Source organism: Onychostruthus taczanowskii, unplaced genomic scaffold (assembly GCF_017590055.1).
Source record: "Onychostruthus taczanowskii isolate IOZ18803 unplaced genomic scaffold, ASM1759005v1 scaffold65, whole genome shotgun sequence".
NCBI classification, from domain to species: Eukaryota; Metazoa; Chordata; class Aves; order Passeriformes; family Passeridae; genus Onychostruthus; species Onychostruthus taczanowskii.
Window position 1 is genome coordinate 2087378 of NW_024504233.1, and position 12650 is coordinate 2100027.

The 12650-nt window shown below is 40.6% G+C and overlaps 1 protein-coding gene across 1 annotated transcript in view; it reads right to left on the reverse strand.

Annotated features, from left to right (window-relative positions):
- Nucleotides 1-11207: 11207 nt before the first annotated feature.
- The window catches only part of PTPRC (protein tyrosine phosphatase receptor type C), a 58391-nt gene continuing 56948 nt past the window's right edge, over nt 11208-12650 (reverse strand). Inside the window, exon 31 of the mRNA XM_041420721.1 lies at nt 11208-12386. Within this exon, the coding sequence (XP_041276655.1) occupies nt 12114-12386 (273 nt within the window). The 3' untranslated portion in view covers nt 11208-12113. The remainder of the gene's footprint in view (nt 12387-12650) is intronic.

The window sequence follows — 12650 nt, forward strand, 5'->3', positions numbered from 1 at the left end:
TTTAATGGATAGCTCTGAAAGTCCTGATTCCTATTCTGTATCCACTCTGCCAAACTGCAGCAGCATCTGGCCCTGAGCACTTTGTAATGCAGCAGCAGCAGCTGTGTGCCGTATATAGCTGTACAGAAATCTCACCTGTGAACACAGACTTTGTTGTAGGATCAAGCAGTAACTGTACAGTGTGAAGGGATTAGCCTGCCAGAGCAGTGCCTCTCTCCTGATCCCATCAGTTATAGGTATTTATGTGTATATAAAATACTTTCTCATAGTCACATTTTTGTCCTGCTTCTTCTTTGATTGTCACGAAAACAAGCCACGTAACAGTGTGGGGTTTTTTTCTAAAACGCTTGCATGTTCCCCAGTTACTGAAGATAACTTCACAGTCTTTCAATGTTGTTGTTGTTTCTTTTTTTTTTTATCTTAACACTTACCCCTAGTTCAAAGTATTATATTCCTCACTTTCCAAATAGCCTTTGTGTCTTATTTCCCAGTGACTTGCCCAGAATCACAGTGAAGACAAGGGCAGGGGAAGGAGCTGAGTCCTCCATCAGTGTTCCCTGGAGAGCAGATAACTCTCCAGGTCAGTCCTTGCTCATAACTGGGGTTACTGTGCCTGGCAATAACAGCTCATATACACAAGAACCCCATTAGATGAAAGGCTCACATTACCTGGAGAGGTCTTAACATCAGATTAGGTTCCCAAATTCCTTTCTCCTGGAAGCTAATGAATGTGACTCTAGATCCTTAACTATTACTTAGCTGTGTAGACTTCAGGAATAAAATATAGGCATACTGTTCACCAAACATTCATTTAAAGGGTTCTACTAAGTAAAATTGAATTATTATAGATTAGTGAGTGTACGGATTAATCTTGGAGATCTCTGATACTTTAATGCATATCTATATGTTCCTACTTCAATTCTTAATAGATGTACTTGCATATGAGATGTTTGGAAAAGGAACTGCTTTACTACAACTTAACCTTTTTTGTTGGATTCATACAGAATGGTTTTTCAAGCGAGATACTGAGACCCTTCCCTCTCCTGAATCTGAACCAAAAAGGAAAGGCATAGGAGCAAACCTGTTTTAGATACAGCCTTCTGCATATGTCATTGAGACAACTGATCTAATAAACAGTGTGATCTGGCACCATCTAAGTCAGTACAATTTTCTCAGCACTGACAGCACTTCCGTATTTCTCCAAATAAACTGGCTCAGGTACCAGGCTCTATAGCTGCTCTATCTGTGCAGTCTGCTCAGGCAAAATCTGTCCTGCCTTTCAGCCAGACTAATTAATTCTGATGAGGCTGCTGGGATAGCATTGCTATGCTGCATCTGATTCCTGAGCTCCAAGTGCACCAGCTCGGCTGTGCTGTGCTCCACTGCAGGACTGTCAGATACTGCATCTCACATTTCACATACAATGTTCTCAGACTCTTAATGGCATTCAAGATTTTGGCATTTTTGCTCGAGCTAGATGGGAAATAAAAAGAAACCGCAAATCAGTGGGTGACTCATGGCTTCCCCTTTCCTCTGAAAGAGTTAACATCAGGTACATCCAGGAGGCCATGAAGGGTTTGGCACCAACACTGTGTTCTCCTCATCCGTGGCAACAAAGATTAAATAAATATTTATTTATGCAAAAAATTTGCTTTAGTAGTACATTCTTGGTATTTTTTAAATTTGGGGGTAAATGTTAGTGAAGTTTAGTGCTCATAAAAATGAGAGATTAATCCTGGCCAGAACAAGGCTTGGTGCAAGTGGACCCTGTGTAAACTCCCACATGTCTCTGTCAACGTGCCTCAGTCAGGGGCAGCAGTGAATCATGGCTACTGTCCCAGTGCTCAACCTCTCCCCAGGGGAGAAAGCCAAATCTGCTGAAAAGCTCACTGGTTCGCTTGATTGCAAATAGGTTTCAAGCCCACCAGAACAGCACATTTAATTACACTTGCCTGGTTTTGACACTGTAACAGGTACTTGTGTGTCCTCCAACTATGCTCATGTAATTGGCTCTGTCCAAAAATAAACCATGAGGCACCAGAAGTTGTATCTGTGATAGTGGGGTTTGGGATTTTTTAAATTACGTGTGAATTTTTAGTCTACTGGTCTCAATCCTGATGTAACAGAAGCCACTTCTAAGAGCAAATTTAGGTTGCTTCTTGCTTTGATCTTTTACAGGCACAAAAAATAATCCCAAGGAACAAGTAATGCTGAGGAAGAGAGCACTGAAAAAGAGACAAGTGTATGACTCTAAAAACCAGTATAAGCAGGTCAATAGGAATTTCCCACTGGCTGTTCAAATTGCATGCCTGTTTGCCAGGTGACCAGGGCTAACCACATTGAGTTTCCCCCACTGTGTACTGCTGGCAAGCAATCTTATCACTGAACGAAATTAGCAGGAAAGCATATTCTTAGACTGCCATTGGCCAAGGACCAATTTAACAGTGGGCTCCAGGTAAAACTTGAAACAGATTATTATTTTTACCTTTTTTTTTCCCTTAAAGAAGCAGAACATTAATGTTAACAGAGTCCACTACAAGTGTGCCCAGATCTGTTCTCCACTTACAGGGCAACAGAATCCAAGAACTGAATTGTTTCAAGACAAGTAGTGTGCCAAATGCACATTTTTATGTGGATGACCTGTTTTCCCCTTAGTTTTGGGGAGAAGAAAGAGCTTATTAAAGAAGAGAAACTTTCTGCATAGAGGCAGTATTTGTGAGTATCAGTTTCTCTGGTACTGAGGAGAAAAATATGTTGAATATATTCTATTCATACTTGCTTCTCTCATTCAGATCCCAACTTACTGCACAGCAAAGTCGTTGGAAATGATCCCACTAATTTCAGTTGATATAGGACAGAGTCCTGGCTCAGAAGAATGCTGTGATCATATTGACATCACTGGACACTTCTAAGCAATATTGCAAAAGCAGTTTGTCCATGGAACTGCTTTCCCCATGCCCACAATGTGCTTTATGGAGCAAAAACCCACACTGGGAAAACACAGAGAAGGCTATAACTCAGGGAATTGCTTACGCATTATCCTGTTGGGTCAAAAATTTTGTTTTCAAGAGAATGTGAAATGCATTGGGTTTAAAAAGCTCTCACTTATATAACAGTTGCCAAAGGGCAGCCTATTCATTAGGCAAGATATAAAAGTAAAAAGGCTGCTCCAACGCCTTGGGGCAGCACAGTTTCTTGAGCTGTGCTTCATAACAGCTGCCCTCCAAAGTCTGGTTAACGTCATCTAAAATGCTCTTTAACAGAGGACTAGGATGACACACTTACTGTCACAGCATCCCCTCTCTGGACAGAAAGAAACATCTTCTGTTTCCAGAGCTCTCCTTTGCAGTGCTGAACTCTGACATACTGGGTTTGTCCTTTGCCTCAAAGTATTCACAGCAGGAAAATTTGCTCTTTTCTTCTTTAATATAACCTTCTGCTCTCCTTAGTCCTTGATAAACAATGGATGCTCAGATATTTATTGTAGCATGTACTGCTGGCCCTGCACAGTTCAGTCCTCTATGAAGAGGCTGCTTTGATCTTTTGAGGATCAGGGGCAGCCTTACAGAGAATTTATGCTGCAGTTTTACAGGACAGCAAGTAGGGAGCCAGTTTGAGGGAGCAAAGGGAGAAAATGCGTTCCTTCCTATCAGATGATTTTATTAATTTGCCATAAAAATAATTAGTGCAAGCTGCATTTTTCCCTTTGCTGCTATAAAATGATATAATTGGCTAAAAAAAGAGAACTCTTCCTCGCTAAATCTGGTGTGTCTTTTTCCAATCTAGAAGTCCAGCAGAATAGCTGGACACCTGCATTTATTTTTTGCATACAGCCTGCTACCCTGCCACAGAGACATATTGTGTTCTCACTCCTGAGCTGGGTTATCCAGGGAACCTTCTAACTGGCCTTTACATGTGATCTCAGCTTGTGAACCACTTCAGAAGAGCCATCAGCACACAGTTGTAGCTGTTCAGAGCAGTTACCATCACATGGTCACTCGGTTGTGTTTGTGATGTCTCTCAGCCAAGAGTGTCAGGTTGCAGGGGAAAGTACTGGCTGGGATGTCTACTGTAGATCAAGGTCTTGCCAAGGAAACCTGAATAAACCTTATAAAAATATTCTCTCCTTCCTATTTATCTTAGATTTCTGAAGTTTTAACTGCTTAATTTATCAAACTTGATTAATTTAAGTATTTACCTTGGATGCTGTTATACTTGATGGTTTTGAGCAAAGAAATAACTGATTCATAATGACAGTTGGATGCAAAAACTTGCAGCACCAGGAATTAAACTAAACAAACATCTGATTTATTTATATTTTTAGCTACTAGCAAAAGCTTAAATAGAGTGCTAGATGCAATTTTTTTTTTTTATATGCAATGCAGAAAAGAACTAAAGCAAAACAAAAAATCCACAAACATACAGAAGACGATACCCACCTGCTCCATCAAACACTCTGGAGGAGAAAAGGGAGACGAGCTTGAACTGGCTGCTAATGGCATTCATCTGATGCCTCCAGAGCATTTCTGTGAGTGTGGGGCCACCTCAGTTCAAGCTGCCTTTCTCCCTCTCCCACAGTGCCTCCTGCCAGGAGCATCCTGCCATGCAGCTGGCACCACTGCTGGTCTCAGGACGGCTCTGCTTCTGTTTGAGGAAGCTGCTCACTAGGAGGAGGAGCCCACAGGAAGGCTGTGGAGTGTATGCACCAAAAATGACATTTACAAGTACAAACAACCTTGTAAAAGGGTCCTGACGTCCTCAAAACCAATCTACATTCATGGTGCTCAGCTGCTGAGAAGCAGTTTGATTTTCAGAGCTATTGCCATGACAGCAGAACAGACTTTTCCCGTATGAACAGGGCTGAGACCACAATTTCACACATGTTGTCAATTCATAGCTGTGCCTCTCAACTCTGTATTAAACTAGAAAATAGCGACTTAGGCTTCAAGGCCTTCAAAACTCAAAACAGATTAAGACCAAAATTTACTGTAGCCCAGACTTAACCACCTGCTTGCAGTGTAGCCTGTCATGAGTTGTGATGCTGTCCGGGCACATACATCTGTTGGGACAAGGAATCTTTTTCTCCCTGTCTGGGTATAATGAGGAAAAAAGGAGAAAGTAACTTGTATCCCAACTCTCCCATTTGTTAAAACCAAAAAAGGGGGAAACAGTTGTCTTGGAAAACAGCATTTATAAAGCACATTATACAGCTTTGTGCTTCAACAAAAGACCAGAAAATGAGATGAGGTGCTTTTTAATGCATTTCTGTGCAGCAGTGCCCTGTTCATGACTTTAGAATTTTGAACTAGGAATTCAAAATTAGCAAGCCTGAAGCTGTAGCTCTCACAAAACCCCATCAGAAAGCTGTTCCTGCATGATGGAAATGTAGAGAACAAGATATCTACTCTGTGATTATTTCTTTCCTATCTTCTATGAGACAAACTTTCAGAATAAAACCTCAGCTGGCTAGATGATAGAGAGGCAGAAGATGCAGAGGTACCTCTGAGTAGAAATGGGCCTTGAATGAAAATATCCATGACCATCACATCTGTAAGCCAATAAATTCAGCTGACTTGCTTCTTTCTCACCTCTACCTGCACAGGTAATCCCAAACTAATATTTTTTCTCAACAAAAATTGGAGTTTAATATATTAAATATTAAGTTGGTACCTGTGGCATTGATTTTACAGGAATCAGTAGTTTTTCTGTCATCTACACATACAAGACCTAAAATATCAGCACTCTTCAGAAGCAGTAAAACAGGGCCCATGGAATCATGCACCGTGCCACAACAGAGGCTGGTCACTGTCACAGGCCTCCTCTGCTCACCCTGCTCGAGCACAGTGAGACTGTGTCCATGTGGGTCTGTCCCTCTCCAGCTTTGCCCTTGAGCTGGGCTCTGCTTCCCTGGCAGGGCAGACAGCTCTTGCTGCTCCCTGGCACCCAGGGTGGGGGGAAAGGGACAAGGAGCATGGGGACAGGGCTGGGCTGGGAGATGGAAACAGAAGGCTGTTGTGGAAAACAGAGTTCAAGTCAGTGAAATGCAGGAGCTTCCAAATCAGAAGAAAACCTAAAAATCTGATAAAATTATTCAGATGGGAAGAGATCACAATTCAGTAACTGAGCAAAAGCTACAGAAGGAAGAGTCAGAATCTTCAACAAATTGGACTGTGAAGATGAGAACAAAGCTGTCTGTCAGGGGGCTATGAGCCTTGTCTGCCCTGCCACACCACAGAAAGTCTTTCCACTGTGAGTGGAGCACAGCAAGGTGTTATTTGATAGTGGAAACACCTTGCTCTCTTTGAAACAAGACATAACTCTTTGTGGAATAATTTACTAATGCCATTTAAGAAATTGAATTCCTGTTCTGTGAGAATTTTATTTATGCTAAATCAATATATGAAGTCAGAATTTCATTTTATTGCTGAACAGAAATTATATTAAGAAAGCAGCTTAGAAAAAGGAAACACTTAATGATACTGAACTGTTTTAGTCTTGAAGTGGTTTCAGTGACATAAGGATATATTAAAAAATATATTTAAGTGTTTCAGAAAATAGCAGGAGTAAAAGGAACTATAGTGCTAAACGTAGAACAAGATATTGTTATTCTCAAAATTACATTAACATTACAACAATAGGATTAAAATTATTCATTTGTTCTCAAAATGACATATTAACATTACAACAATAGGATTAAAATTATTCATTTTTCTTCAATAAAAAATATTCAAAATTGCTATTTCTTACCAAATGTCTGCATTTGGCAAGAACACAGTCTTCCAGAGGTAACTTTCTGTTGTCATTTTTTTACCATTTTTCTCTGCAGTTGAAGAACACGCACACTGACAAATACATATTTGGTAGCCTCTGATGCCAGTGCTGATTTAGGCTGTGACAACAGGAGTGGTCTGTAGCCATGCAGTCTCCTGCACCTCACCTGTAATTTACTTTTTGCAAATTCATCTCTGAAAACCACTATTATAAAGACCACCAGCTGCACTGCCCCACAAACAAGTTAGTACAGGATCACCATATCATCCCTGCTTCCCCAATTTTCCTTCCTTTAAGCCAAGCAGCTGCCAAATCAGCAGCTCATGGATTTCTGGCTGGGGATGGAATCTCACACTTGAGGCAATGAGCGATGCATGCACGCACACGCACACACTCTGCGTTTGAACTGGAGCTTGGTCCTGGGGAGACACGAGCTCTGCAGTGCTGCACAAACAAATGCCATCTTCATTACCTCAAATGGCTCCATGTTACTGAAATGGAGCAAGCTGGATGCACTGCAGGAGGCTCAGGAGTGAGCAAAAGGCGTTTGAAGAGTTTCAGCACAGCCTGCTGGGAAGCTCTGAAAATACACAAGGGTCTCCCCAAGGACTGTGGAGCACTGACATGTGCAAGCTCTGACTCCCAGCTGACTGCCAGGCGAGGTCAAGCTATCGCCAGAGTTCATCTCAAAAGCAAAAATTTAAATCTGAGTGCTGAAACTGATCCAAAATAAACTTCCTTTTATTTTTGGCTATCGCGAGAGTTCATCTCCAAAAGCAAAAATTTGAATCTGAGTGCTGAAACTGATCCAAAATAAACTTCCTTTTATTTTTCCCTTTGTGTGCCAGACAGTCACACTTATGGCTATGTTAGTACTGCCTGCCGTGGCACTACACAGATGTGGGATTAAAGAGACACCCAGCTGTAAACAGATCTATGCCTATTCCTCCGAAAAAGATTTATTACCTTAATTTTAGAAAGTTTAGTAACATTATGCATTGCTGATGCTGGCAATCCAGAGTTTGAGGACATAACTATTTAAAGCTAAAAGTATTTAAAGCTATATTTTACTATAACTTGTAGTAAGCATCCTTCCTAAATAATTTTTTATTACTATAAAAAAGATCTTTGAGCATCAACTTGCACAGTACTTTTGTAATCATGTTCCTTCCTTTTGCACTGAAAAGACAGATTGACTTAGGCTTTTGTATAAAATATTCTCTGTTGCTGTACCTTCCAAATAATTGGATTATATTTATCCGAAGACTTGAGGTTTTTCTGAAGCAGAGCTAATGTACATAGAAATGTTCTGTATTCTGTAATTGAAACTCCCTTTTCTTCTGTTGTAGTTCTCCCCAGTCCAAAACCAGCATGTTGGTGCTTGGCAAACAGTTGCTTTACTTATGGAAAAATAGCTGTGGTCAGCTGTGTAGAGCCCTCAGGGAATTTCTGATTTTCTTTTAGAGGCAATCTGTAAAATGTACCATGTCAAAAAATCCCTGGGCCTTTACAAAAGCAAGATTCCTTGTCAAAGAGATAAGCATTGGTGCTGGAGAGTCTTTCTGAGGAATGTTAAATAAAAGATACAACTTCTTGCTTAATGAAACACCTGTCTGGAGCCACCACCCACTTTACTTTCTTTGCTATCTCACACAAACAAACAGCTCACAATGGCAGGAGTTTTCTTCCCTTTGTATCTCCTAACTTCAGAGCACTTTCTGTGGCTCAGACACTACCCAGCACAGTTGGTGCCTCCCACAGCAGATTACTCCACCCAGCTCTCCTGGCTTGCAGCAAAGCCCAGAAGGCGCTGCCCGCCTCGCTCCCCCAGCAGCCCTCCTGCACACGGGGTGTCCTCAGGTAACAGGGAGCACAGGGCTGGGACAGCTGGGGACTCTCCAGCCTGTCGCGACCCTCGGCTCCTGTGTGTGGCCACCAGCTCTGCCCAGCCCATCCGCCGGGGGCAAGGGGCAGAATGTCCTCCCTTTCCCAGCGGGAGTGAGCTCAGTGCCACTGGAGCATGTGCTGCGGCAGCACCAGCCGGCTCGGACATGGAGAGAGCGGGTCGTGGACACTGTGCACGAGTGTGGAGGAAAGGAGCAGGCACAAACATTCCCTCGGGAGCACAAATCCAGCACTGGGAGCTGGGCTGTGGGAGAGCAGCAGGGCTTCTGCCATCTCCCGGGACCCCGAGTGCCAGGGCTCTGTGCTGGCTCTGTTTTGTGTTGCATCATAATGTACAGACTATGAAAAGGTTTTACATAACTGCCTTGTTCATTACAGAGCACGAGAAACAGCAAAAAACTAAACAAAAGCACATACAGTCCACTCCTGATTGCAATTACCTGACAACAGAATCTTGTGTAGATTCTGAGGTCCTTCCTCTCCCCCATCTTCCCACACTGGATTCCACTAACACAGCACTGTAATTTTTACATACCTACCTTGATGTCAGCGTCTACCCAGAAAATCGTGGGAGAAATTTAGTCCCTCTGGTCACATAAGCACTTGATTACCTTTATTTGTTGCTCAAAGTTGTCTCTCAGCTTATCTGTTGCTTAGTTGTTTTTATCCTGGACTTCAGATCCTAAACCATTCTCCAAGAGTGGTTTGCTCAGCTTGAGGCAGTGGTTAGCATGTTTTCTATGGTACAGTAAGCTGTACTTGATGAGATAAACATTTTTCATCTTACTTTGAGATTGTTTCTGAGCTTTCAGGCTATGCAAAGCCAGTGTGCTACACTATTGTTCTTGCCCTGACAGAGCCAAAGCAGCTCCTAGCAAAGCTTTCTAGCTTGGGCTTCGTGTCTCACCTGAAAAATGTTTCACCATGTTCCTGGGGAACTTGAGATTAATCCTACAAGTGAATAAACCAAGTGACATTGCAGCATCCAGCATAAGGACCACCTTCTACAAGCTCTGTGTCACCACCTCATGGATGTTCAGGAAACAAAGGACAATAGAGAAGGCAAAAAAGCATCCCTGGCACACACATGGAGAGTTCCTGCAAGCAATCAGAACTTCTAAACTGTGTTAAGACAGGCTCCTTCATTAAACTGGGATTTAATGAGATTTAATTCTACAATATGTTCTTTAATTTGAAAATAATTAAAAGCCAAGAGCTCGGTTTACCTCCTTGTGACTGTAAGGAACTTGACTGCAAAAGTGGATCACACTAGGCACATGAGGGCAGTTTCAGTGTGAAGCTCCATTTCTCTAATAATGAAGACATGCATGAAGGAAAATTCAACAGAGTTAAGGACTTCTCTTGCAAAGTACATGCACAAATCAAGAATTGGCATTCTTCTCTTTTAGAAAACACCAGCAAAAGAACATTGAAATCATTCTAGAAAACAGTTAAATCAAAATCATGCAAGGTTTTTACAGCCTGCAGGAGCCTAAAAACCATAGGGACCTTTTTTTAAGGACTTGAAGTATATGACTGTCCTCAGATTTAAAACAAGAAAATTTGGCATAATTTTTGATTTGGGAAACCCTTTCAGTTATTTTTAAAAGTGTGACTAGTCTGCTTCCACAGCCTTACATTAGACAGCAGTACTCACCTCTTAGTTTTTCTATGTGAAAGAGAAGTTCTACAGTTGGGAAATCTTAAACAAAGGATATATATTAACAATACATTAATAACCATATATTAATTGTTCTCTGACATGCAATGAACACCAGTGACTAATCTGCATCCAAGGGTCTTTATACTTTAGATCTTCAAGGTATGCTAAATTCGCAATTTTGTTTTTCGTTCCTCTAAAACTAGCCAACAGATTTTGGGCCAACAATATCTTTTAGATAATTTTCCCATGTAGTCCCTAGAGCTTCCCCTCCACACATGACCCCTTCAGCTTTGTTAGTTTATCACCTAACACAACCCCTTGCTGAAAAGGGAATTCAGCTGACAGCCAAGGGGAATCCCCCTGCTCTGTGTCTGCTTGCTGCCACTTTCTGAAGCAAGACTGCCAGCAAGCACTCGTCTGAGCTGATAATTGTGAATGATATATTTGATCAAGGCTAACAGCACAATTAAATCAGGGTTTTAACCAAGTGTGACTGTACATGTTGTTTAGACAGCTCTCTAAGTGATTTCAATTATGTTTTGTAATGAGAAATTAGGAACAAGCAGTGATAAACTTGGAGCACTGAATCTATTGCGTGACTGTTCCTTTGATGGCTTCAAGCATAATAAAATGAAGCCTCTTTCCTCTGTTCCGAGAGTCATGACACTTACCTGGGTACACACACAGTTTTAGAAGAATTAAATTATGTGTTTTCCTACTGACATTTGTAAATTTTATCCATGTATGGCACAGCACAAGATTTTATACATTTAGAAGTAAATGATCAGTTTGCATAGTATTAGAGAACAAAATTTTTATCTTGTCAATTATTACCTTTTTTATTTGTTCTGAAAACAGTAGGCAAAAATCCAGCAAGAAATAGTAAAAATATCAAAATTGTAACATACAAAACAACATTATGAAAAAAATATCCTGTACCAATTAAAATCTACAAGTAAAATTATCAAAGTATTTTCCAATTCTGAAAAGAGTTTGGAGGCATTCATGGAAGTAGTCCTTTAAATAAATGTAAGCATAAGAAATAGATATGCAAGCACTCAGTATTTTAAGCTATAAGAGTAAACGGGATGTGTTTTCCACCAGAACTCTTGCAATGATCAAATGTGGATCTCCAAACTCCTACAGGAGTATCAGATTAATATATGTGGAGCAATAAGGACACCTTGAGGACACTTAGAAAAATGCAAAAATTTCTATTCTGCACTGATATGGGAGAACTTGCACGTCCTTTGTAAATAGGAATTCCTTGGAAATGCCACATGATGTACATTATAAGCTCTTAAAACTGTTTGGCAAACTCCCTCAAGTGCCAAGAGTATTATTAATGCTCTCATTAGTCCTCAAATACTAGAATATATGCTTACCTATAGGTTCACTTACTTGCTAGTAGTTTTGAAGACAGACCTGTTCTTGCAACTCAATCTTGTTCTGAGTTGCTTTTTTCCTTGTTACAGAAATAAAAAAATTTGCTTCGCACTCCTCAGCATAGTATTACACTGTACATATTTTTAAAAAGAAAAGTATAAAAATAGTGAAGGTTTCTGTAGAAGTATTAAATGCAAATCTACACAAAAAAAAATTCCACAGTTCTTTGTCTCTCTCTACAAGTTTCAAGTATTCCTTTAAATTTGTACCTTTCAAAAACCAAAATAACTAAAATTAAAAAAAAAAAAGTGGGAAGAAGAAGAAATCTTATACCTCCCATTTTGCTTAAGATTTTTTGCATGCGAAAAAGCACTTTTTTAGTCTAGCTCTAAGTTAGAACTGCAGTTGTGGGGCCATTTGTAGAGCTTTCTGTTCCCTTAGTGCTATCTGCAGCCTTTGAACCATCACATATTTCAGGTGGCTCAGTTTCCTCTGGCCGTGGTGGGGCAAGATCAGTTGTGATCAAATCAGTTTCCTGATCTGATTTTCCTACTTCATTGCAAAATTCGACTGTATCTTCCTGCTGGCTGTTCTTCTTTATTTGTCCATTCTGTGCAGGGTAGGTACTGGCAATGGTGTCATACAGAAATTGGTATTGTTCCTTAAAAATAAAGAGAAGTTAGTGTTAATGGAATGCTCAGAGTCCAAGAATTAATCCATTCTTTCTTTTTTCTCTTACATTTTAGAAGTATAGCATGTAGTTGGACAAGCAAGACTGTATAATGAAGCACTTCAACAGTTTTTGGCATACAGAGTGTTGCTTCTATGGTTTATTCTGACTTCATGTGTACATAACATCTCTGAAACTGTCTGCATCAGATATTCCAAGCTGTCTCTCAGTGCCCTTTTGTTTCATAAAGTACCA